We start from the raw sequence: 27,894 nt of genomic DNA on the forward strand, positions 1-27,894 counted from the left end.
AACCTCTAGCTTTTTGCCTGGAGGCTATTAGTAGTGGTCACCTGAAAAACCTTGGTTTCTGAGTTGACTGAAAAACTCCTTCAGGTGCTTAGTGTAAGAGGATTTCCTGAGGGTGGGGCTGATGCTGTTTGGTAATGGGTCTCAATTAGTATTTCATTGGCTACCAGGTGGGGTTGAATCTCTGAGGGAGGGGCTGCCACCTCTCCCCAGGGCTCTGGGAAGGAGTAAGATGACCACTGTCCTGCGTGACTGCAACTCAGCAAAAGCTCTGAGCACCCTCCAAATCCCAAGTGTCCCCACACAGTTCCAGTCCAATCTGCCCTCCCTGTGCCGGAGCACAAGGTGAGTGTCTGCTGCTATTTTAGCCTCTGTCCCGGCTCTGCACTGTGGAGCTGCTTGGGAGTGTAACCCATGGGTGCCACTCCCAGCTAAGGCTGTTGCTCCAGGCCAACGCTGAGGCTGCCGCAGCTCCCAGCCAAGGGTGCTACGGACTGTGGGCTCCCGGCCCCATCTCGTGTCTTCACAAGCCTACCAGGATTGAGTCAGTGTCCCTGGTTATGTGGTCCTCCAAGCTGCTTTTCGGTTGTCTTTTCCTGACGTTTTGTCTTTATTTTTGTTGTAATTCCAGTTTGGTCCTGGGAGTTGGTCTGTGTAGCTTCCATTCCCTCCATCACCATTTTCAGTCCCTCGACAATTTTTGAATGTATACAATATGTGTTTCCCTATTTTTAAAATTTTATCTTTAAAAATAGTTTTTTGAAAAAAGTATTTTATAGGGCTACCAATGTTATAAACCATTTCAGTCAATAAATAAATATTTCTATAATTATGTTATTTTTAGTTCCCCTTCTCGTTTAGAAATATCCTGGTTTGATCAGTAAGTATATCTAATACTTACTCTACCTATAGTAAAATGCAATTAAAAGTTTATCTGCAGAATCTATAACAAGACATCAGTTGCTAAATTAATTTTGTTGAATAGATGGAGTTTTTAGTGCCTATATTTGGAAAGTAATTCAAACTCCTGCTTAAGCTTCTTTACCTACAAAATAGCAATAAAAATAGAGTCTCTGTTATAGGATTGTAACCAGGAGTGAGGGAGAGACACATGCAAGGGAAATGTTCATGTTCCAACTTAACTATCCAGTTTTATGTATTTTTCAGCAGGCTAGCTATTATTTGTAGAATTTGGGGGCTGGAGTGAAGAGACAATTCATCAACCTGACTAGGACATCACTTTTATTTAAAATGCTTTTTCATCCCTTTAAAGCTTTCCATTCATTCACATATGTATTGCCTTTCATTCTAATTACTCACTCTGCTTTTCCCCCTACTACTGTCTTTTTTGTTTATACATTTCCCCCCCAAAAGTTGTGTTATTTTGTGTGCATATAACTTAATTTACATAAATGCTTTGTATCATGTATTTCACTCTTTTTCAGAGAGTTTCTTTTTCCTCGTCCGTAATAGTAGGTTATTATGGCTCGGTTCCAAAGCTCTTCATCTAGAATCACAGCTGGGCTGATTGCATCAAAGTTATGTAAGGAGCTTTAGAACAATGTCTGTTTCTGAGATTCACTTAAAACTTCTAAACTCAGAACTTCCTCTGAACTAGGTGATCTTAACATTCTTACCTCATCAAAAATGCTTCTACTGTGATAGAAAATTTTTCCACTTCTGCTTCTTAAGTTCTCCAAATATTCAGCATGAGAAACGAACTTTAATATAAAACATTACGTCATAAAGGAAAACAGTTTATACTGACATGTTTATAAGTGCTTGATTATAATTGCTTTTTTGGCCCCTCATAAAACCTCTAGTAAGTAGAAGGAAATACAGCTGTGAAATAGTATACATATTAACTTAGGTCACAGGATTTATTTATTTTTATTAGAGTAAGTTATAAAATATTAGGTTGAGTTTTTAATTGATACTGTCCCCATGTGCTTATAACATTTACATTTGGGCTGAGTTTTATACATCCAGTATTTATGGACTTACTGAATCTGAAGGTACATATTATTTTTCTAGTGTACTACTTCAATTATTTAAAGTCATTTTTTGAAAAAATATCATAGCTGCCAACACGTGCTTTCTTATGATTTACTTATTAAGAAACTAAAGTGTCTTTTTTATAAAAAGAAATCTTAAAATATAACAATCCTTTATGTTAGAATTATATTTTTGCTCAGAAAGAGAAAGCATTTTACCTGAAATGTATTTTATCTTTATGATATGTTAATAGAATATTTACTGATGAGTTTTCATTAATCCCTTTTGCAAGCAGCTGCTCTTGAGATTGTAGATTAACAATAAAGAGAAAATATAACTTGTCTGTGATAAAAAAAAAAAAAAAGTGAGAGGAGAGTGAGCAAAATCGAGGTATTTTCACTCTAATTCCATCCATTATTTATCTTTACTATGTAAAGGATCACTCCACTTATAATAAGCCAAGGGTGAGACATCTGTTAGAACAGCAAGGGCACTTCCCTAGCAAAATGTATTATGAATGAGAAACACACAATTTAGGACTAGGAGGGAAAACAATTCTAATAGACTGTCAACACTTTGGGGCATTTGGGACTTATCATCTTTTATTTTCATACAGACTTTGGAACCGCTGATGAGGTTTCATGATAGTGTGGTGCTGTGTGAACGAGATAGGAGACAGAAGAAAGGAAAGACCCTTACATGTCCAGGATGGGTGAGAGGGACCGGTCTCTTCATGAACTGGCTTTAGCTTGCTGCCTGTGTCATAGGCATCCTTTCTTTAAACTTTTAAAACTTGGGTTGACTTTTCGCCTTCACATTCTTTTTCTCCTGCTTATTTATTTTTAAATTTAACCCATTTGTAAAGTTTATATTTTTTACAAATATTGAGAATATTTTAAGTGGTATCATCATTGCATAGTTATTCAGAGAATTGACTCTGCAAAGCTACAGACATCCAATAACTGAATTAAAATATTCATATTAAAAGCATATTCCCAACATGCGTTACATTTTTAGTCACTCCTCTGAAAGGAAAACATTTTTTTTGAGGTTTCTTCTGATATTTTGACAGAGATCAAGCAAAAGAATTTAAAGTAGATTATGACTTAGCTGGAACATCTGAAATAATTCTGAGGGGGCTTTGAAATAAAAATTTGTTTTTCTGATGTAATCCATAAATATATCTAAATATGTGAAAAATATTTTACGAATATATTTGAAGAATAAAGCAACACTCCTTTGAGATAAGCAGGTTATAGTTGTTCACAGCTTTAAAATGAACACTAAGTTAGGTGGTTTGGTTCAAGGTTACAAAAACCTTGTATAACTAATAACCTAATTCCCTACCAAAAACAAAGAACGTAGACTTTGCAACTCTTTTATTCCAACAGTAAGTCTAGGAACCCTGGAGTCAGGAAGTTGACATGGCATGATCATTTATTCATTCCACAAAGATTTATTGAGTGTGCCTTATTTACAGAGCACTGTGTCTGTGCTGAGCATGCACTGGAAAGCAAGGGTGTCAAACCATGAAGGGCCTTTGCTAGGGACTTATTCTGCATTTGGGAAAACAGAAATTAAACAAATAAGCAAAAATTTCTTAATGATAATTGTGACAACTGCCGTGCGGAAGACAATCAAGTAGTTATGAGTGCATGTAACAGAGGTCCTGATCGAGTCTGATGAATCAGGAAAGACTTAATGAAGAACCAAAAGGTAGCAAAGGTTAGGAACAGGCTGAGCATTTCAGTTAGAAGGAACAGCATTGGGCAAAAAGGAAAGGAACAGAATAAGCTTGAGAAAAGGAAAGGAGGCTGGTGTACTGGAGAAGTAAGTGAAATCAGGAAGTCGTTTTAAATAAGACTGCCAGACGACTTCTGCATCCCCAGGCATAACGGGTTATTATAATCAGTGGGAAGAAAGCAGGGAATGAAATGAGGGGGAGGGGAAGGTCACTGAAATTTTTCAAGGAAAAAAATTAATATTTAGAAAAAGTAGGAAGCATGTCACTTACTTTACAGACAGCAATTTATTTAAACCTCAAAACAACCATAAAGTAGGTTTTATCCTCTTTATTTTACATTATGAAGAAACTAAGGCTCAGAAAGTATAAATAATTTGTGCAAGATTGCACAAAACTAACATAAACGCTGATACTGCACTGATTTTTTTTTTTACAAAACTCCACCCCATCCCCCCACAAAGAAAACCCACCCATGAAATGGCGTCACCACCTTTACCAACATCGCCACCTTGGAATTATAGGTTTTCATCTGGTCAAACGACAGTGCTGGGCACCTGAGGCCTGGACTTCACCCCTGAGGCCCACAGATGAGATTGCAGATGAGGAACCTGAAGACTAAGGATATAGAGTGACCCCTAAGGGCATGGAGTGAAGTATTGGCAGAGCCTGGGTTTCTCATGGACCACACAATGCTTTTCACATTTCATCCCAGGCTCCAACCTTCTTTTGGCAGCCACACTTCCAAAGGCTGAGAGAACCACTATCCATCTACTACTCTGACAAAATTTACTGAGGCAGCCACCTTTACCGGAAAAAAAAAGTCATCTTGAATTTTGGAGGCAAAACCTCCTTTTATCCTCTTCATTAATAATGTCTGTTGGTGTTCTGTCTATGTAATTAGAAATCTTTCTGTGTGAATAAACCAAGGAAATTTATTTTCTATCATCACAGAGATAAACTGCTTTGCTCTCAATCCTAAAACTTTCTGCCGACTTCTGGAGTTAATGCGAATTGGATAACTATTTCGATGCGGAAGAATAGAAAGCCTTTGAGGTGGGTGGAATAGGAGGAAAAGCTTCATCAACACAAAATCGCTTTTTAACAGTGATTTTTTTCAGAAAATAAGAGCATGGGCACTATTTGCCAAATTGTGTCCAAATTGGATGAATTTGTATAATATGTCCATAAAGAACATTCTGTTCAAAATGGCTACATGCAAATTAATTGGACTTTTAACATTAAAAAATGAATGCTGGGACCAGATATACTAAGAGAAGCAGTTCTGAAAAATGAAGTATCAGTCATATTTACTTAAATTCTCCACTAGAGGGAAAAAAAAAGGACGTTTCAATCCAATAGGTGCTTTGATAGGTTGGCATTTAAAACTGGGCGTGTTTCAGCTTCTCTAATTGCCAGACATCATTCTTAAAACATACTTAATCTAATCACAAACAGTTGACTTATATTTCTTCCAGGAAACTACGAACAATCAATTTCTTATACGTCTGTCCCTAAATTCATTTGTTGTCATCTAGCTGAAATTTTTCATTATACCTCTTTGATTTTTTAAGCATTTGCTAATTGGAAAGAGATATGTGGTAGGGAGCAGGCTGGATGGCATTTCTAGTGAGAAAAGGATACTTGGAGGAAGATGATTTTTAAAGCTCTTGCAAAATAGCGTGCTGGTCCCTTACAATGTATTGCCCATGCTTGTGTTTTACAGGCAGAGACCAAATAAATTGCCATTTGCTGGCACCCTGTGCAGATGGAGTCATTAAGGGAAAAATGAGCTGCTGCTTGTATTTCATAGCACTCAGCTGTCCCTCCTTCCCCATTGAAGGGTGTCTTGAATCAGTTTCCTGAGAAGCAGAGCCTGAGGCAGAGGCTCAAGCCTTTTTGATTTACCGAGGGAGGGTGTGCTCTTCAGAGAGACATCCTGTAAAGGAGGGAGTCCTAATTGGGAACAGGGAGAGGGGTCTAGATCATAAATTGCAAAGTTACCCTCCACTGGGACAAAGGAGATGACCTTTGATAGCCCTTATCAGCAGATTGTTGGCTCTGGGCCACGGTGGGGAGGTGATCCATCAGGTAACTCAGCTTTAGGACTTTATCTTAGCTGAGGGCATGGTCTGTGGAAGGAGGCAGCTGTGGGCCCTGAAATATAATGGAAACCCTGATGGCAGCGTTTATCTTTACAAATTGAATCTATATACATCTACATACAGACATGTATATGTATATAGTTTACCTTTGGGCACAGTTCCCTGTCTAATTTTTCGATGCTATTGCTTTTGGTGTGTGTGTGTGTCTTTTATATGATGTTGATTCACATGATTCGTGTGAAATTTCCATTAATTCAACAGATCTTAACCCATGAAAGCATCAGTTTTATCTGTTTCCAATTCTTCAAACTAATTGTTTGTCTCATTGCTTTAATTAATTTTATCCTTTTACACATTTTGTGCAGCAAAAGCCATCTTTATCGTGTGTTATTTACATAGCTAAGGAATTTCTTATTTTGAAACTTCAGGGCAGAAATTTTCTGTGTTGCTTCATCTTGCTTAATGTGACTGTTGTTTTACCCCTTTTACTAAACTAGAACATAAAATTTTCTCAGATTGCTAAATTTGTTGAAGTTTAATCAGTGTGACTGATTAAAATGTAACTCAGACATTTCATTTATAGCTATCAAACAATAATATCCATTTGCCCACATAAAAGCCATATGTTCCGCATGTTCTGTGAATCAAATAGAAATCTATTTTTTGGAAGAAACATGATTGTGGCATTAGACTCTTCCTTGTGTTGTTTAAAAATATTTATTTAACTCTTACTGGGTGCTGAAACACTTCCTTAGCCCTTAAGGCATTTAAATGAACTCTAAAGCAACCCCTTGCTCTCAAAATATTAGAGGTAAACCATTGGAAAATCTTAAACGTTTGAAATTGCATTATTAGGAATATATGTTTATTGTGGTCCTATCTCTTCTTAACCATTTTTTTTAACCAATAGATATTTTTTTGTTGTTGTTCTTCACAATATTTTTCTTCAATTCCACTTTAAAGATACAATTGTTATTCCAATTTTCTTTTGGTTTACATTAGATAGATAAATCTTTTTCTCCTATTATTTTCAACTTTGTATGTCTTCTTGTTAATGCGTGTGTCTATTTTCTGATCTTGTTTTATTTTTAATCTTGAGAAACTGCTCTTAATGTATGTGATTATCTCATTACATTACCTTAATCTGCCATATTATTTTCCATTATTATAATTTTTTACCTCTCTCTTTCTTTTTTTTTTAGTTTTACATCCATTAGGTGTGGTTTTAATTTACTAGTTTAAAATTTATTCACTTTATTTTATTGTTATGATTGCTGTCCACTGAGGGTCCACATTCATGTTGATATACCCTTGTCAATATCTGTATTTTCTCCTAGGAAGGCAAGTCCATTGATCCCTTCCATTATCCACCATCGTGTGAATTATCCAATTCCAGATTTTTATTTCTGGCATGTTATGGTTATAATTTCTTTCTTTTCCATGGTTTTCATGGATACTGTTTTTTTTTTTTTCTTTTTAGTGGCAACAATGCTCTTACTCAGAGTATTTCATTACCCTACCTTCCTATATTTCTTGCTGCATCCTACTGTATTTATTTCTCTTACTTGAGTCTTTGATCCAAGAAAGTTTTTAAGTTAGGTTTTTATTTGGCAAATATTCTGAGGATTTTATGCCCGAGAATATATTTTATGGCTTCCACATTTGAATGACATTTTAACAGTTCATCGAATTCTAGGAGATAAAAAGCTTAGACAAATTTTATAGTATTATAAGCATTTTTATCCTAATTTTCAGAAGATTCACTCTTTGGAATGGTTGAAACCCACTAACGTAACATAACCAAACACAGTTTTTCTGTGGGCTTCTTAGCAATCTTCAAACTCTACCTATTTTATGGTTTGACGTTTGAATAAAGAAGTACCATGGCTATTGGATGAGTATCTAGTAGGGATATAGCAGGGAGTGTAAAAAAAAAAAATTCAGATTCTTCAGAGAGGAGCTGGTAGACTGTAACAAGACTCAGGAAAGCAAGGCTGTCAGAATCCCTCAGTAATGGCTGCAATTTAAGGCCAAGTTGCAATGGCTGGCAGGAGAATACAGTTGGGGAAAGGGTGGGGGCGGGCAGGGGCAGGAAACAGTTTAAAGTGGATAGCCCACATGGTGGGAGCTTGGAAGTGCCTACATTATTCTTGAAATGTAATCTGTAGCAGTGTATAGGGAGGTGGGTGATGGAGGAATAAGGTCCACTCCCAGGGAGGCAGGGTTGGCAGGCACCATACTGGAGGCAGCCCTCCAATTACCTGTAGACATACAGTCCTCAGCTCACCTGCCTACCAACTCTTCATACATCCTCTCCCTCTTCTCCACCCCTCCCCCAATCATTCTCAAAGATGCTGGGAGTATAGTGTTAGGAGAAAACAGTGTGGTCTGATAGGGGCTCTCTAGAGATGGGGGGGGGCATGGATGCACCCCATCATGATCATGCTTGTTCCTTCTCTTAAGACACATTTTCCAAGTTTTTGTGATACATCCGTTCACATCTGTTGATACATTCCTGGGTTCTGGGATAGGTTTCTTGCAACTTGAGGTAACTGCTTACAAATTAGGATCCGTTTGGATGGGACTAAGGCAGGCCAGGAATTGAAAAACATTTATGAGGTTGAGAGTCTTAACACACAGCTATTTATTTTGTTACATGTCACATTGGAATAAAATGGCTAGTGTCCATTATAGTCTATAGAAGAGAAAGAATGGAGAGAGAACAATTCCACCAACATTGTCTTTTGTGAAGAAAGTGACAGCTGGTACAAGAGCTAGTATGATATTGAAAAAGTTGAAAATGATGTTTTGCCTATGGTACTAAGCAACTAGTTGTGTTCTCAAAAGGTAGAAGAAAGAAAGAACAACAAATATGCTTCCTTGTCAATTCTAATTTGAGTTCCTGGAATTTATTTTGCATTCTAAAATGATGTGGACTATAGGTTCTGCTACATTTTCATTACAACTTGGGAGCTGTGCAATGAAAAAAGTGAACGGCATCATTAACCCCCCTGGGGAAGTGGTTTTCTAATTAAGAAGCAACTCTAGGTGAAAAATGTGAGTGAACATAGGGATGTGGTATTTGTTTTTAAAACAAGCTGAACACACACTAGATGGGGAAAAAAGGAATTCTGTTGTGCTGTCCTTTAGACAGTGGTCTTTGGAAGAGGTAATTTTAACATGTCCCAAGTCTACGCCTCCTGAAAGAAAGAGGAAAGGCCAAAAATAAAATAGTGTTCTTTGAGAATTTTCAGCCATATCTCAAAATACTGTTTTTTTTTTTTAATCCTCACCTGAGGTCATTTTCCCATTTCTTGTTTAGACAGAGTGGGAGGAAGAGAGAGAGAGAGAAATATTGATGTGAAAGGGACACATCGAGTGGCTGCCACCCGCACGACCAACCAAGGCCGGGGACAAACTGCAACCGAGGCACGCGCCCTTAGCGGGAACTGAACCCAGGTCTCTCAAAAAGACTTTTTACAAGGATCAGAGCAGAAAAGTCTCGTTTTCTTACTGGCATTAGACTAGTATTAGACTTATTGGAACTTAGACTGCAATGTAATAATATTACCGATCAGAAGTTAACAGTGAGTTTTCTGTGGGTTTATAAAATGATTAACTTGTACCAGATTCCAACTGAGTGTATGAAAATACTCAGAGAATACACACAAGGGATGTTGCGAAATTTAATAGTGTTTATAAAAGCTCATACAAGGAGCAAAGTGGTACAGCTAAGAACTGATATTAAGGATCCCAGGTAGGATTTGGTGGAGAGCTCGTTTTACCACAGCTGTGCTCCAGTGTAGGATCCAAATAGGAAGAACTTTGTTTTCTAAACAATGTCATGTATCAATCAACCAATTTTTGCGTAAGCATCACAGAATCATTAGATTATCTAAGTGGAAGAGGAACTAGAACTCATCGAGTTAGGGCCCAGACTTGAAAGATGAGGAAACTGAGGACCGGAGACAAAGAGTGTTTTTCACCACATCATCTAGACAGTTCATGGCATAAACAAAGTCATAAAACTTGGGACATCACCAAAAATAGATGCTGTACTTCTGACTTCTAAAACTAAATATTTAAGCTATTGATGTTCTGGAATTAATATATAGATAGATATAGATATAGATATAGATATAGATATAGATATAGATATAGATGATATAGATATAATATTATATTATTTCAGGCTAATGCAGAGGAAATCTTTAAGACATATGCACAGGTGTAGCCTATTTGTGACTCGTTAAAAGCAGCTTTTTCCTCATAGCCCATATTATGAACTGTCCTCATTTAGGAGAAACTCAGGGCACTGCCCACATTTGGTTCCAAGGTAAAGAATCTTCAGTGATGAAATCAATCAACTAGTGTTTGGTGCACAAAAGCTAAGCTATCATGGGTCCTAATCTCCAGCAGCTCAAAAATTTTTTGATTAAAGAGACAAACTCATTTAGTAGCCTTCCTTCATTGAATAAGCATTTCCAAGGCTTACTCCTTTGTTTCCTAAGTGGAGTTGGTGCATGCAAAATACCTACCGATAGTTCTCCAGCCTCAGTTTCCTACACTCTCACACTCCTTTGCCCCTTCTCTCTGAGTTTCCTCTTTGTCTTCCACTCAGTCTGCATTTCTTCTCAGCTAGTGACCCCGCATGCATTCTCTAGTCCCCTGTATTGCTATTAGGGGGTTTATCCTTTACATTTCAGCCTCTTGGGAAGAGATTCTTTCATCTTTCTAGAGCAGGTCAGATTTATCTGTTATTAACATAGCACTCCAAACTTTTGCTTCAGAACACATTATTTTGTGTGCGTGTGTGTTTTTCTAGATATTCCTGATTTTTATAATGAATTCCTGTATCTCCCACTGCACTGCTCTCCAAGGGAAGGAACGATGTGTGTGTGTTCACTGTGATAGCTTTGACATCCAGCAAAGTGTCTGGGACATTTGCAGGTACTTAATAAAAAAGATCTGTGCTGAATTTTTTAATGATACAACTGCAGTGCCATGTAATTGATTAGGACATTTTGAATATGGTTCATTGCAGTTGTAAATAGATAAATATTTGAAAAGCATCAATTTCATCAGTTCATACAAAAGTGTTGGTTATGGCCTCACTACTTAACCTGTGGTGGCATTAGCATCAGTTGAGAGCACCTTAGAAATGCAGACCCTCAGGCCACTCTCCAGACCTACTGTGTCAAGTCTGAAATTTATAAGACTCCCTGGGTGCACTGGTATATGTTGTAAATCAGGAATTAAAAGCCCCAATGTTTTGTTAGGGAAGATTCCCTAATGAGTGAAGTAAGTCAGATATATATGTATAAGCACAATAATAGGTGACCTCTGACACTTACCCCCCTCTTAGTAGGTGTGGTGAGACTATGTGGACATGGAGAACATTAGTTTCATCTGAAAAGAACAGGCTGCTACACAGATCACAATGATTGCAGAACTAGTAAGACCTCTGAGCAGTTCAGAAGAAAGAAACACAAACTTGCAAGTAGAATTTGTGAACTCAAACACTGACAACAAAATTCAGTTCTTTTAAAAATTTTTTCTTCATTATTGATTTGTAGAGACAGAGGCAAGGAGAGGGAGAGAGAGATAGAAACATCAATGAGAGAGAATATCAATTGGCCGCCTCCTGCATGCCCCCCACTGTGGATTGGGCCTACAACCTGGGCATGTGCCCTGACCGGGAATTGAACCGGTATCCTCTTGGTGCATGAGTCGAAGCTCAACCACGGAGCCACACTGGCCAGGCAAAGTTCAATTCTTTTAGAAGCAGAAGAACTATGAGGGTCAAAGAGAATACACATGTGTGACTGTTCTGGTTCAAAGGTCTCTAAGTTTACATAGTTTCATATAAATGAGGAGACTTTTAGGAATGCAATAAACACTTCCTGAACCTTCACAAATACAGGCTTCTTTAATTCTGCAAGTCAGAAAACCCTCTTTGTTTTTTTCAAAGCATTCCATTATTCAGCCCATACTCACTTAGTGTCTGCTCTGTGCTGAGGTGGCCCCATGCCAGGTGCAGAAGACCAAAGATGAATAACATAGACTCCACATGACTTCCCACGGCTTACGTCTCATAATGATCACCTTCTACTACAAAATGCGGTATTTTGTGTAAGGATGGCCACAATAAATTGTCATGTCTCTTTTCAGAGATGTTTTTAAGAAGGTTTCACTCTGGCTTCACAAATCTAGATGGGGAGACAGAAGTAGAAGGCACAGCTTACGTAGACACATGAAGTAAAGGAGTTTTACAAGAGGATGCGGTTCAGCAGAAAGCCAAACCAAACCAAAACCAAAAACAAACACTCGCAAAGAAGTGAATTCTGAATAGCATGTGTAGCACCCTTGGCTATTTAAAAATGTTAACATTTCTTACAACACTTCCTCCGCTTTTTAATTCCTGGCAGACAAGAAAACCTACCTCGTCATTGTGCAGAAGGGAAGAGCTGTTTCACAAAATCTAGAGCTCGGAATCCCATTTCCCAGGTCGATGAGAGACGTAATGAAGTTATGTAACCACATTTTGCATTTTATTTATTTCTTCTCCTCCAGTCGGTTTGGGGGAACTCGATCCATCTTTATCAGACAAGTTCCTGTTGCCCCTGGAGAAGCAGTGACCTTTACGGGAAAGCCCCACACTAGTAGCAAACACTTCTCAAGGCTTCCTATTAGTTTGGTGGCAGCTGCCATCAAGTGTAATAAAAATCAACGGAACACTTTATTCAAATGCCACTTGTTGATGATCCCACAGTGGTGAGTGAGCAAAGGTGCAATTAGTCTGTTACACACCTGGCACTGAGGTCTCCATCTGGAATTATAGTGTGTTTTGTCTCATTGCATCTGAGCTCTTTCCCTGTCATCATTTTTTCGATGCTGAATAATGTTTCGATGAAAAAAAAAATAGTAACTTTTTATTTTATTGTTTTCAGACCAAATATTCATTTGTTCTCCAGAGCACTTACCAGCAAGTAAACAGTCATAGAGGACTCTTTTTCTTCATTATTTACCAACTCTCTCTCTACTCTTTACATAGAGATAGCAAGCCATTCACCTATATAAAATTTATTTCCATGTTTTAGGTTCATCATTTCCATTCTGACTGTGAGATGATTTTCACACCATTTTTACTTTTCCTCCCAACTTAACATCTCTAGCCCTCATGCCTTACAAAATCTCTGCATTCAGCAGAGACATCAATATTCAACATTATTTCTCTCCAGCATTTCCCAATTTTTCTTCTCCAATCAACAAAATACCAATGTGTCTATTTTCACTCATCCTAGAGAGTGGGGGGCAGAGGCACTAGAGTCACCCAGAAAAACCTGTGTCTATTCTCTTCTCTAAGGCAATGCATTAATTTAAATCTTCTACTTTATTCTCTCTCTTTGATTACTTAACTATCTTCCAATTGCCTCCCCTGCCCATATTTTGCATGTTTGCCACATTGACTTTTTCTGAAATGAAGATCTCGTCACGCATGCCCTGTTCTGGCTTCTCGCCGCCTAGAAAGCAAAGCCCAGCCTCCCTATCTGATATGTAAGCTTCACTGTAGGGTGTCCCTGGCCTTTCCTGGCCAGACCAGGCACTCCTGAAGTGCTTCTTATCTCTGAAAGGGACACTCTTCCCTTTAGTATGTATGTGGTTTTACTTTGCACAATGGTGCACACCACTCCCTTCTGCTGCCCCCCTCTCCTGTCTTCTGAGTATCTTCCCAGGGGCATATTACCACTTCACGCTCGCTCTGAAGGCACAGTCTCTGCAGTCGGTCACTGGTTTCTCATCATGGCTGTGCCATTTACGAATTCTGGACCTTCAACAAGTTATTCTGCCTCTCGGTTTTAGTTTCCTCAACTGTGAAAGAGGGTAAAATTAGTGCTCACCTCACTAAGTTGTTGTGGAAATAAAATATACAAATACGTATAATAAATTTGCCATGTGCAAATACAATGAATAATTATGACTGAATCCGTTAATACTATCACATTTTCATCTAGTGGTCTTGGTCAGTTTGAAGATAATGAAAGACAAACCTTTAGTGACAAAAGATCATAAACAGAAAAAAACATGACAAAGCCCAATATAAATGCTTTGGGGATTATCAATTAATTGGATATTTTTTGTTCTCTTTTGTTGATTAGGATAATTCACACATAGTTTTTGAAATTCAATATTAAAATAAAATAGATTTAAATGAATAAATATCTATATTGGAAAGAAGTCTAGAATGTAAAAGTAGATATCACATAATTGCTCAAATGCTTTTCTAATCTCAGTAAGTATTTTATTGGGAGTGTTCCAATATTTTCAAATTTCAGAATATTTATCCTATTCTATCTTAGAAGACTAAGAGAATAAAAATTTGACATTGTCCAAACTCTGATGATTCACATAATTACTGTACCACTTAGCCTAAGTATTCTAAAGATTCTACTATCTCTAGGACCGATTAGCTGCATCTGAGGTTTGGAGTGGTACAGAAGGTCTGATCTTAAGCCAGGTTTAGAATCTCAGGGGTCCTGATGAACAGGAGAAAATAGTTGCTTTCAGCTGATTTCTGGAATGCTGTTTAGATCTCTAGTTGACTCCAGAGTCGGATTATACTTCGATTTAAAGCAATGGTCCCAGGCAGTTAGAAGGAGTCCTGATGTTATGCTACCCAGAGGATTTCATAGTTGGGAACAGAGTATAATTGCTGGGAATCAGTGACGTGATAGCTTTAACCAAAAGCAGGCTCCATCCTTGAAAATCTGCCAGAACTAAGGGAAGACTGAGAAAACGTGTGGCGAGACCTCCTCTGCCTCCCCAGCAGCCACTGTTGGCATCCTCCTGGGCAGAGGCTACATTTCTGGGGTCCTCTGAATTGCCCTGGAAGATTAGGAGGTAGTCACTATTCCATTGATTTATTGATCAGTTAAGGACTCTATGAAAATTGAAGGTTGGGCAATTATTTCCTGATTTTCCCAGATCAACAGCAGAAACAAGGAATGTTATTGTCAAAACAGGTATTGTGGTTACCCTAAAGTCAGAGTGAAGAGAGTTGGCAAAAAAAAAAAAAAAAAGAATAAATAGATTTATTACAAATGATTACTCTCTGCATTTCCTGATGTGTGTGCCCCTCATTCTGTCTCTTTCTCTTGTGTATCTATGATTTTCTTATAAATAAGTTTAAGTGAATGGATAGTGCTCAGAAGAGGCATGTAATAATAAAAATTCTTGTAAAAGCAGGAACCTCTTTCTGTTAAAAGTGTTACTATGATAGAAACGACATTATAATAATCCTATAATAACATCATCCGGTAGGATTGCAGGATATGAAGTCCCTGTGTATTGAGATTACTAATGTTTACGGTAATGCACAATGCTTTCCATTCCAAGTAAGCACTTACATCTACTGATACATCTGTATATACTGTGGGTCTGAACACGATTTATTTCTTATGCATTGGAAGTTTTCAATTTGAGGCCTATTATGAGAGTTAATGCATAAATATAATTTTGTTTTCTCTTTGAGACCTGTCAGTGAGTTTTAATTATTCATTAATTCAATAAACATTTAATAACTGACTAGATTACATGCCAAGCAATGTTAGAGTTTATGTGGAATAGAAAAACAAACAGCGTGGGGTCCTATGCTCAAAGTCATCACCATCTGCTAAAAAATGGTTTCTAGGTTAAGAATTTCTTCCTTTGTTTTAATATCGATCAAATTGTAATGTTTACATTTGATAGAATCTACTGTGATCTGCAGTGGTATACTTATGTCATTGTTTCACTATTTAAACAAAATTTAAACATTTATTTCTCCTTACTTCTACTCCTCATCATTTCCTGGGCATCTTTTCTGTGAAGCTGAGTCATCCAATGGTGACTATTCCTGAACATGAAACTCTTGATTCCAAAGAGGTAAATGTAAGATTCAGTTGGAGATCTAGTTATGCATATCCATGTAATATTAGGTTGTAGGAATAAACCAATCTATTTTTGAAAAGAAATTAATAAAATTGTGGGGTTTTTAAAAGAAAGAATTAACGGACCCACTTTGTGTGGTTCAGAAGAATCTGATAGTTAAATGGTACATTTTTCTGCTTCTCAATGTGGAAGGTGGTGCTAGAGGTTCCCTGTGGGTAGCACCTTGATCACAAACTAACTCCTTCTATCGTGACTGTTTGTCTTTGTGATTTCCTCTTTGGATTCATTGTGAAACTACTGTTGTCTTCTTTTTCTAGAGGGTCAGTAGATGTCCCATAATACTTATGGTGTATCTTCTGAGTCAGAGGTCTCAGTATCTCATGGTATCTCAGTCTCTGGACCCCCAAGTGAATTTTGCATATGGCAGCTTGCATACAGACAGAAGCATACAGCTCAAACATAGCCTGTGAATTTTATGTAAATGTTTAGCCACTTTCAAACCTTGAGGTGAAAACAAAACAAAAACAAAAACAAAAAATGCATTAAAAAAAAACTCTTTTCTATTTGTATAAATATTATACCAAAGAAAAAAACATTCTGTAAATTAAAAATGTTTTTTTTTATCCTCACCGAAGGACATTTTTCCATTTTTGTTCAGATAGAGTTGGGGGGGGGAGGGGAAGAGAGAGAGAGAGAGAGAGAGAGAGAGAGAGAGAGAGAGAGAGAAACATCAATGTGAAAGGGGCACACCAAGTGGCTGCATCCCATACAAACCCAACCAGGGAACCAGGGCCGGGGATGAATCGCAGCAAAGGTACCTGCCTTTGACTGCAACTGAACCTGTGACTCATAGGTCTATGGGCCAATGCTCTAACCACTAAACCAAACTGGCAGGGTAATTTTTTTTAATTTTGTTATTGAAGAGCAATAATAATTGAACAGTGTTTTCTTCGATATCCTCTCAAAGTGGTTAATGTAAAAAAACCTTTTTTTAAAAAAGAACTTATCTTTAAGAAACACATAAGTGAGCTCACTCATTAATGTCAGATACCCTCACAAAAGAGCCATGCTCAATTTTTCAACTTTGACTTTTAGGGATGGGGGATGCATAGTAAAAAAGAAATAGGAATAACAAAATTCCATATAAAATTTGAATATTTTTCCAAAGTATCTTTTCCACAATTTAGGGCATATTATTCATTTTTCATAAACTGACATCCCTATTTCTGCAAATTTTAGAAGATTTATCATACAAGACCAATGTACCTCTCCATTATAACTAGTCATTAAAATATAAAAGGTGTGTTAAGAAAGGTATGGGTTTTTATCCTTGATTATATCTTTGATTCTTTAAAAATAGGATTATTGGTTCAATGAATATAAACATATGGAAGACTTTTGATACATATATAGCCAAATTGCATTCCTAAAAAATTGTAGCAATTAATCCTACCTGTTGTAATATCTGTTTCCTTGTACACTTGCTGCACTGAGTATTATTATAACTGCCAATTTATTGAGAGCTTAATACATGCTAAAAGGTGTTAAGCACTTTATATGCATTATTTTACTTAATCTTTGCAAAACATTGTACATTAAGTACTATTATTATTCCCATCTTACAGATGAGGTAACTGAGGCTGAGCAAAATCAGCTAAAGTCAAATAGCTGAAAAGTGTCTGTGCAGTCAGGAATCCAGATCTGACTTCCTGAAGCCTGTGCTCTTAAGCCCTCTACTGTACTCTATCTGGCTAGCTTCATCTAAATTTCCATCTGTATCATCTGAATCTGTCTCCCTTTTAAAATCCTATTTTAAAATATTTGCAATTTAAAAGGAGAAATGATCTTTTGTCTTAATTTGCACTTTAAGAATTCTGTGTTTTCTAGTATACTTTTGTCTATTGTGTTTTTCTATTAAGTTATGCATTTAGCTACTGGTATGGCAATATTTTTTCTTATGGCATTATGAACCCCCTTTATCTATTAAGGATATGAACTCTTTGTCAAATATGCTAGCCCTTTCAGTGTGATGGTGGCAATTTGTGTAAGAGTGACAAATCAGACAACTCTGTATGTCCAAAAACAGGAGAGTGGTTGAATAAATTTTGCACATTCCAGGTGAATGTATTAAAAAAAATAAAATGTTCTCTTTCTTTCAAACAATAATTTTGTTTGAAGTTCTCATAGGCTATATCCATACAATAAGAATGTTTCTATACAATAATAGAAAATCAGTTGTTGATTAAATAATAAAAGCATCCACATACGATGATACTAAAGTAAAAACTTCTGAATGTTAAGTAATTCTGAAAGACTGTGTTGCAAGAACAACAGGGTAGAGGTGGTACTGTAATATTTGCATTATTTTGCATCGCACAATTTATCATAACCCTAGAGACAAAACTTAAAATTCAGCTAGTAATATTTTAAAAGATGATTTCAGCCTCATATTTGGAATATATGAAAAACACCATAAAAGAAACTAGAGTTTGAAGTTTAGCGATTGTGAGAGACAGTATTAAAGGAAATGTAAATAATTAAGCAAAAGGACATTTTATGTTTGTAGTGTCCTGTGTTTTACTTCTTAATAACATCAGCACACTTTGGAGCAACTTAACAAATTGTACAGTTCCTGTGATATGTGGTCAGACTATAAAATTGATCCCTGCCCCTCCCCCCAAACCTCTCTTTGTTATTTAAATACCTGCAAAGAATCAATCCATAAAATTATGTTTTTATATAATAATTCTGGTCTTATGACTCTATAGCATAAGGAGTAAAGCAAGCATTCCAGTTATCAACCCAGCACAGATAAACAAATACGGAAGAACCCTTCATCGGATCTCAAAATTTACCTCTTAGTGTTCTCCCAGTTACTAAAGACAGCAGTCTGTCTTTCTTACTACCAGACTCACATTTCCTGTATTTCATTATGCTGTTTGTAGACTCTAGTTTTTTTTTTTTTGTTTTTTTTTTTTTCACATTAGCTTGGTGATTCATTTAAAACAAGCAGACCTCAGATTTATCTGATTTGACTTGTTCATTGTTTTCATAAGTCATATGATTTATAAAGTACATTGAAAAAGAGCTAACTCAAAACATTTCCACGTATCATTTAGTTCATTGGTTGTCAACTCTGGCTGAACATTAGAACCTCCTTTATAAAAGCCCCAGGAGCAGGGTACCACTTCAGGCAAGTTGAATCAAGAAGCTCTAGAGATGGACAAAAACATTGATTGCTATGTTTTTGAATCTTGGTGATTGACACATGCAAAAAGAGTTGAGAGCCTTAAATTCTAGCTTCTTCTTTGGTGGTTTAGGAAAGCCAATTGAATCAGTTATTTAATCGTGGAAACAAACATTTGAAAGTAAAAGCAGGAGAATTATTAACAAATTAGTTTGATAAAAATGTGGGTCACATATTCCTGTCTGTCATAAAAGTTTAACATGTGCTTTAACTAGTATAGATTAATTTTGAGAGATATGTTCCATGTGAAGATTCACTATAATTTCTTTCGTAAAGTCTGCTACCTTTTTTCTGTTTTCTTTGTATTCCACACAGCTTAGGAAAATACTCAGGCTAAGACTGGACATAGCATTTGGTGCAAACTGAGTCTGGGGGCTGGTAAATTCCAAAGAATGTTTTATTTAGCATTTTATGTCGTACTTAAAAAAACAAAAAAAAAACTTTGGTCATTGATGAACTCTCATACCAGCAGATGAGATGCCAAAATAATCGATTTGACCATTGTGGTCATCTGGTTGATCAATTTTCAAAGAAGGTCACTTTCATAGATTTCAATTATTCACACCAATGCAGCAATCTCCAAGAAGGTATACAGCTAACACAATCTAATTTCCAGCAAACTCCCTGCCTGAGATAAATGAGATTTGAGTAGAGTTTCTCAGAAGAAAATAAATTCTAGTAGCAATAATTATTTCTGGTTATATCCATCATGTCTTATGAATTTAGTAAGTCTTTGATCCACAACCACTCCGTAACTCACCTGTCTTTCTGCAGGTTTAATTGTGAAAGTTACATTGGAGGATGAGATACAAACAATCCTCTATTTTCATGTCACCTGCTACGTGCAGCCTTAGGCCCATTATATTTTTAACTTGAGGGTCAATTGATTTCCAAAACCATGATTAGATGCATTTGATTATGATCTTTCAGATCTACTTTTTATTAACACCACTTGAGAGCTAATCATTCACTAGCTGCCCATAAAACATACACCTGGAAAATTCTTCTCCTTTTTTCTTATTCCTTGTCTTTACATATTTTGATTAACGCTTAAGGGTTGGCAAGATCACAATTTTGCAAGAAAGGTGACTATTAATGATTTGCTGCCTTGGTGTGTATAAACTTTTTATTGTGCACATTTTATTTTGAATTCCAGAATCTCCATTCATGTCTAAAGTTCTAATCTAATGGGACAAGCATCTCATTCCTCTATCTTAATTCTCCGGATAATAACAGAAGAAAGAAAAAGAGTGACTTGTCCATGGAAGCCAGTCTCATTTTCTGGTTTGATTCAAGGGTAAAATTGAAATTATCAAGAAGAACGGGCTCACTTTAGGCATTTGCACCAAATATTATTTCTCAAAATCAAGCTTTGATAAATCTCAGATTAAAGAGTTCAAGGTTGTAATCTCAGGCAAGAACTTGGAATATGGCTATTACTAATTGCTAATTAGACAACTGGCCAGAGGGCCAGGGTGAACTTGTCTTAGAAAGGCACCAAGTATGAGCACCTAAGTGTATACCACCTTGCCCATCAGACAGGTAGGCAAATAAATAACCAGATTCGGGAGTAGTGTACCCTGTCAAAAGGACTTTCCAGTGTTGTAAGCCCCAGCCTGTGTTGAAGAAATATAATTAACAAAACAAAACAAAACAAAAAACTCTACCAGTCTTGGCCACTGTGGCTCAGTTGGTTGAGCATTGTCCTGTGCACCAAAAGGTTGCTGGTTCAATTCCCAGTCCAAGCACTTGACCAGGTTGCAGGTTTGGCCCCTGGTTGGGGTGCATATGGCAGGCAACAGATCAATGTTTCTCTCTCATTGATGTTTCTCTCTCTCTTCCTCTCCCTTCCTCTCTCTGTAAAATCAATATAAACATATTAAAAACACAAAACAAAAAACTCTAGCAACCTAGAAGTCCTCTTCACAAAAGCAGTAAAGAAAGCAAACCATTTTATTATTGAATAAGCATTAAACCAGAATGTGATATGCATCATAGACAATTGCTAAGAGATTGCAAAGTCAGGAGGAAATCCCACTCTTTATATAGTGAAGCATATATACCTCTTATCAAGATAAATAATAATTCAATTCATCCTCAAGTAAGAGGACCTAATATCACCATTTATCATTACACACAGTTTATCTCTTATCACCTGGTAAGTGGGGTGACCATCTGTGTCAGTTAACTGACTCAATATAAAAGAAAAATAAACTTCACATATCTTTATGACAGGAAGTAGTTTTATAACTTGGAGTCAGGAATCAACTAAAGTTGGGCTCTTACCCTCTCTCAGAATCTAGGATATCAGGGTGCTATCTCACTTGAATGTTTACTTGGTTCTCAAGTCCTTGAGAAAGACTTTCCTGGGTCTTAAAGCTGACAAACTGCCCATGAAATTTTCAAAGGAACTTATATGCACTTTAAAAAATGGAGAATGTATTCACAGTGACAAGTTTTCCAAAGTAAATGCTCTAAGAGCAGAGGATGAAAAACCTCTTCTCTTATTTTCAGCAGGAAAATTAAGCCTCTTATTTTTAATGTCTATCTGTCCTTACACCTGGTTGACAAGGGACAGAACTGAAATCTGAGAGAGTCTGACTTTGAAGTAGCCAATAAAAAGAAAGAAACCTCACTTATTTTTCTTTTCTAAGGTCTTAAACCATAGGAGAGGTGGTGGGTTGACAATTTTGGGGTCTCTCCTTTAAAGTTACCTCCGTAAATTGATGTTGGGTTTTGTAGTATAGTGAGTCATGGCAAAGCTGAGCAAAAGTCAGGAACTGGAATGACTTACATTCCTCCATGTGCTACATCTTCAAGATAAACACACAATATAAGGTCTATATCAATAATTGTTGGAGTTCAGGTCATCTCGTTATTAAATGTTTTTGACCCAAGATTCAATGTTATGCTCCCTGGAGTCTATCACACCTGCATTCTTGTTCTATTACTGTCTATAAGGCCTCAGTTACTAAATGTTTAATGTTTCTGGCTTATGGATAATGCATTTTAATGCTAGATCTTGTGTCTTTATACCTAAGTTAGTGATAATTAAATGTCCAAAATACATTTTAAATCTTCCAGGAAAAAAATAAATTTGTAGCAATTAATAATATTAAGATACAGATTTTTCTGGAACTGGCTTTTTGTTCTGCATGCATGAAGTCTGATTTTATATTTTTAAGATCTACACATACATGTGTAGATAATTTTGTTTTCATTTGGCAGAGAAGAGTATACATAGAGGGTTTTGTATCAAAAGGGGATGATAAATTAGTGTACACAGCACATTCTTTCATTAAAAAAAATGCTTTCTATAATAATGGCTTAAAGTTTCACAATACTACATCACTTACTACCAAAAGTAAACTCTAAATAAAAATATTTCTGGAATTTGTCTCCCTCCAAAATAATGATTTTCCTAAATGTCTTGAGGGTTTTTTGTGTGTTTTCTTGTACCAAAAAAAAAAAAAGTGTGTTGTTCAACTGGCAATATAATAAAATACTGAGCCTTAACTGACAGATGCTAGTCTGAAAACAAGAATTTACTTATTTATTTTATTAATGATTTTCATCTTTCTTAAATGTCAACCTTTGTTTTTCCTCAAGTTATTTAGCTCTTTACTTCTATTGAGATTGGCAAAGGAAAAGTAAAAAGTCCACAAAATGTCAAAAACCATGACTCTACCTGTCATAGCATAATGCATCATTTGGAACCAGCTGCTGAATTGTGTTGCCAAACATTACTTTGCTCTGCCAATGGGTTCTGGATGGCTGAGAAACAGTGCTGAGTTTGCCAGCATGGTGTCAGAGGATGACCTACCTATTTGTCCTCAATAAATTTAATTATTCATATAGTTATAAAATCTTATATCTGAAAGAATTTAGAAGACATTTAACCCAAATTTTTATTTAATGTTATAATCCTGAATACTAGTATTTCCTTATACATCTTCTGTTTAAACTCTTCTGGTGAGGAGTCAGACGTGATATATGTTTTAATTATGGCTAAGACCAACTAATGATGACAAGAACAACAAAAAACAAAATGTTGAAAGTCTAGGGCTTAATTTCAAATGCTGTGGCCTTGAGCATGATACTTAATCTTTTTCAGCCTCGATTTAATTCTCTGTAAAATGAGATCAAAGGATTACCGTGAAGATCTGCATGAATGCCTATAAAATGTTTAGTGTATAAAATACGTAGCACTTAATAATTGTTAGGCAAATTGTGGTGGTTTCTTTAAATCTTTTGTAATACCAGCTACTAAATGTTGGCAGTTTCAGTAAAATCTAAAGGAATGTTTTTATTTGTTAGAAAGAAAAGGAAGACCTGTAATTTAGTCACTTCCTCCTTTCATTCTAAAGCTTCGAGAATCCCGGATAGTGAAAGCTACAACTCAATTAAATCATGACTGCTGGTTTTCTTTGGCCAGAACAAACCAGTGCAGTGAGAGAGCTACCCATTTGTGTTAGTAGCTCTTTCTCTAACTCCTCTTTCTAGTCTAACAAATGCAGCTTACCCCTAAATGATACAGAATGTGTCCATGTTTTACGATCCTCCGTAGTCCTTGGCCATGCCATTGTCTGGTTTCCTGTCTGCAGAGAGCCTATGTTCTTCTCGCAGCCAGCTCCGAGTCAGGGCTGCTTCTGACCACTGCTGCTTCATGCTATGATTCAGCCCAAGGCCAAGCAGGGAGAGTTGCCCCAGGAGAGCACTGACCTCCCTTGGTTTCCTCCAGCCATTTGGAACGCTTCATAGTCAACCATGAGTTGGCAGCTGGAGTAAAGTTAAGGTCATTTTCTTCCAGTGGTGTTATTCTATTACGTTCTAGCAGAGTAATATTTTAGAACTAAATTTATCTTTTGGCTTCATGTCCGACACTTTCTTTTATATTTTTCTCTTGTATTATATGATCTGCTAATACCCATCTTCATTCAGTCACTTTATCTGATCTGTTCCAGACATTCAACCCCTGTCAAATAGAAACACACAGAGATTGGATGGATAAATAATTAGAATCACTTCCCTGCTACATAACTACATTATAAAGTCAATTGAATCAATATATGGAAAAAAAAAAAAAGACAAGAGGTTCATTCACTGTCTCTGTCTTATGTAATGTTCCATTTTGCAAGAGCTGGGACTTAATTCAATTCCAGTTCACTTTACCACTGTGTTTTAGAATTTACATTTTAGGAAACAGTGAGTCAATGCTAAAAGATAGGGAGGGCAGCAGCCAAGAGATGGAAAGGAGATGGTCGTGGGTGGGACATGGCGGTGCTATTCCTGAGGGCTGTACAGCCCTTCAAAGCTATGATCACCCCTCTGCAGGAGGCCAGAATTGCTCTGCTGAGCTCTCAAGAGGCCAGAGTCTGATGGGAGCTCAGCTGCCTGTCTTTATTATGCCATTAATTATATAACAGCTACCGAGGAGAAAAAATAAAATTTCTCTAGGATAAACCATTTTTAAAATATGACATGCTATGCCCAAATTTAATGTATAGATTTTTGGTGTGTGTGTGTGTGTGTGTGTGTGTGTGTTTAAATGACTTATCTCCATCACCTGACTACTATTTTCTCTTATTTTCAGCAATGAAGTTGGAGCAGAAGCTAAAAACCCAGGCTACGCTAAAGCTTTCCGGAATGCTGGTGCTAATAGTTTACTAGATTTAACTTTTATTTTTTTCAGTATTTCCCCTTGAGCAGTGCAGCAGTAGAACTAGAAAAAAGTTTCTTGCAAGCATAGAACATCTCAGTACGCTATGACACCTAGCACAGGAGAGATTTACCTACAGCTTCTTGCACCACTGTTAGAGTCTTCAATGACTTCTGTTAAGCTGACAGCAATACTAATGTGCCCCTGTATTTAACAGCAAAATAAAGAAGAATCATGGGTTTTAAATAAAAGAATGGTTGTGACTGTTTTTCAATACCAGTTTAATTTAATGCATACATTACTTACAAAATCAGGTTTTATTCCTCTTTGCTTTATTTTTATTTACATGTTAAAAAAAAAAAAACTTTTTAAAAAATGAGTCTCAGCCTGCTTTGCAGAGATGTTAATATTGAGGAGTTCACTGGGGAGATCTTTTGTTTTTAAGATCATTTTTCTTTTTCTTTTTTAAAAATATGTTTTTATTGCCTTTTTTTTTTTTTTAGAGAAAGAGGAAGGAAGAGAGAAATGTTGATATGAAAGAGCTACATCCATTGGCTGCCTCCTGCACGCCCCCTACTGGGGATCATGCCTGCAACCAGGGCATGTGCCCTGCAGGGGACTGAAACCAGGACCTCTCAGTCCATGGGACATGCTCAATCCACTGAGCCACTGGGCCATTGGGGAGATCGTAGACATGGGGAAGCTGGTATTTTGCATAACACACACTGTTTTCCTGTTCTGTTGGGGTTCTGTGCTGCTGGGACAGGCTATGTATCGGGAGCAGGCCAGTGATGTTGAGCATCATGTCATTGCAATGTCTCCGACATTGCCACAGGATTCTTGTGAAGGCTATTTCAAAGTCAGTACATACTCAAAATCTTGTGAGCAGCAAAGACCACAAGAGCAAACCCACACTGTGATGACAATCCTGAGAGCCCACCCTCCCGCATTCCCGATGCTCATAGATGGCCATGTTCAGTTTTTTCCTCAGTCATCACCCCAGTAGTTCTAGGCTTCAGTAAGTGTTTTCCTTCTATAGCCTTCTGCCCAGCCTGGAAGCCTAGGAGAAGGCACACTGAGGAAGACTCTATTGCAAGTCTGATGGTGAGCTCCTGGTAATAGGGAAGACTCTGTGCTGGCTGATTTACTTAACCTTTGCACTTAACCCATGTTCCCTTTAGGTCAACTCTGTCTGGGCAATAGCTCCCTCAGACCACAGCTTCATCATCCCAACATCTATTTCAGGGCAAAGCAGAGAGAGTTGCCTGTGGAAGAGTAACTAGCCACCTTCATTCCTTACCCACCATTTTGGAGCGTTTCATCGTCAGTCATCAGTTGGCACCTGGAAATATAAAATTCTCATCATCTCCTCAATTAGTGTGTGAAAAGCAGTGGATCTCCTCTCTCTTCCAAATAAAAACTTCTCTATCAACCTGCTAAATTGTGTGAATCATCACTTTAGATTATTGATAATTTCTCATACTCTCTACGCTCTTATCATGTGCCAGGCACCACACTAAGTGCTTCCCGTGAATTTGCTTTGACCTTCACAATGAGTCTGTGAATATTATTATTCATATTTTATGATTGTAGGAGCAGGCTCCAAAAGATTAAATCAAGCTAGTAAGTGGTACAGGCAGAATTCAAATCCAATCAGATTCTAAGTTCAAGCCTTTTATTCAATAATTTGTTCGTTCGCTTGTTCATTCATTCATTCATTCATTTTTTGACCTTGGATATAAAAGGTTGAGTTGATCACATTCCCCAGGTTACTGCAGATTGCTGTTATAAGTTTGGGCCCCTCTCCTGTGTAGTTTGATTCGATGATTGATTGGATCATCTTTTTTTTTTTTAAGTCATCACCCGAGGATATTTTTTCCCCATTTATATTCAGACAGAGTGGGGGAGGAAGTGGGAGGGAGGGAGGGAGAGAGAGAAAGAGAGAGAGAGAGAGAGAGAGAGAGAGAGACATTGATGCAAGAGAGTCACATTGACTGGTTGCCTTCTGCATGACCCTGATCAGGGCCAAGAACCGAACTACAACCACTCAGCACTATGGTTTTTAAACTCTACCCACATTGCTCTGTAAATGTCTAGTGGATTTATTCCTCACAACTGCATGGTGTGCCCTCATCACATTTCACCAACCTACTGGCCCAAGAGGTGGTGTCTCAGGTTGCTTCCCTCTATCAGGAACAGTTGTGATCTACAGCCTTGCATATGCCCTCATGTGGACCTTGGTGAGAATTTCTCTGCAATATATATTCAAGATTGCTTAATCACAAATATGAATGTATTTGACTTGACTAAATCCCTCCATATTTCTTCTCTGTAGAATGGATGCACTCATTTTTTATTTATTTTTTTATCCTCATCCAAGGACATTTTTCCATTTTTTGTTCAGATAGAGCGGGAGGGAGAGAGAGGAAGAGAGAGAGAGAGAAACATCGATGTGAAGGGACACATCGAATGGCTGCCACCCGCATGACCTACCAGGGCCGGGGACAAACTGCAACCGAGGTATGTGCCCTTAGCAGGAACCGAACCCGGGTCTCTCTGTACCGCAGGCCGACGCTCCAACCGCTGAGCCAAACCGGCTAGGGCTATGCACTCATTTTTATTTCCACCAGCAATGCATTAGGCTCTTATGTTCCTATATTTCTCTTCACCCTTGGAGGTCTGAGCTTTGAAACACTAGACTAGGCTACACTATCATTAAAGGCAACTTTTCAGATGGGAAGTTTGTTTGAATATGGTATCCTGTTCCAACTAAGTTTCCAATTCTCAGAGACTTTCATACCCTTTAACTAAGTGCAGTTGTCAGATATTATTGTCTTCATTTCATTGATGAAGAACTTGAATCTGGAGGGTTATTTGAGAGTACCAAAGTAGCAAGTTATAAAGCTAGTACAAGATATTTTTTATTTTTCCTATTATGTTATTTCAGCAAAACAAGCTTCATCTGAATGTCATGGCCTAATCTCTTTGTTCAGCGTCTCAGCAAAGATCATAGTCTTAAGAGCATGATTACTGGAGAGCAAGTGTTAGTTGTGGGGAGAACAAAGACTTGGCTGCTTTTTAGATTGGTCAGTACTAGCATGCAGTGGCCTGAGGAGTTAGGAACACAACTGATGTTTGTGAGGAGGAAGGAGATGGGAACATGTAATATGAAATAGACAAATGTTGAGGCTGTGTTGGGTCATCCGGGAAGCAGATTCTG

At 37.3% G+C, this 27,894-nt stretch overlaps 1 protein-coding gene across 3 annotated transcripts in view; it reads left to right on the plus strand.

The window, feature by feature from the left end:
* LOC118621157 (muscular LMNA interacting protein) overlaps window positions 1-24,905 on the plus strand; it is a 251,384-nt gene extending 226,479 nt beyond the window's left edge. For 2 of the 3 annotated variants that reach the window (XM_036248472.1, XM_036248474.1), the window contains 2 exons: window positions 15,709-15,762; window positions 24,609-24,905. In XM_036248472.1, coding sequence (XP_036104365.1) covers window positions 15,709-15,762; window positions 24,609-24,614 — 60 coding nt within the window. In that variant the 3' untranslated portion in view covers window positions 24,615-24,905. The remainder of the gene's footprint in view (window positions 1-15,708; window positions 15,763-24,608) is intronic. The other variant, XM_036248473.1, reaches the window with a different exon arrangement.
* Window positions 24,906-27,894: the final 2,989 nt, after the last annotated feature.

The sequence above is a fragment of the Molossus molossus genome, unplaced genomic scaffold (assembly GCF_014108415.1).
Source record: "Molossus molossus isolate mMolMol1 unplaced genomic scaffold, mMolMol1.p scaffold_m16_p_8, whole genome shotgun sequence".
NCBI classification, from domain to species: Eukaryota; Metazoa; Chordata; class Mammalia; order Chiroptera; family Molossidae; genus Molossus; species Molossus molossus.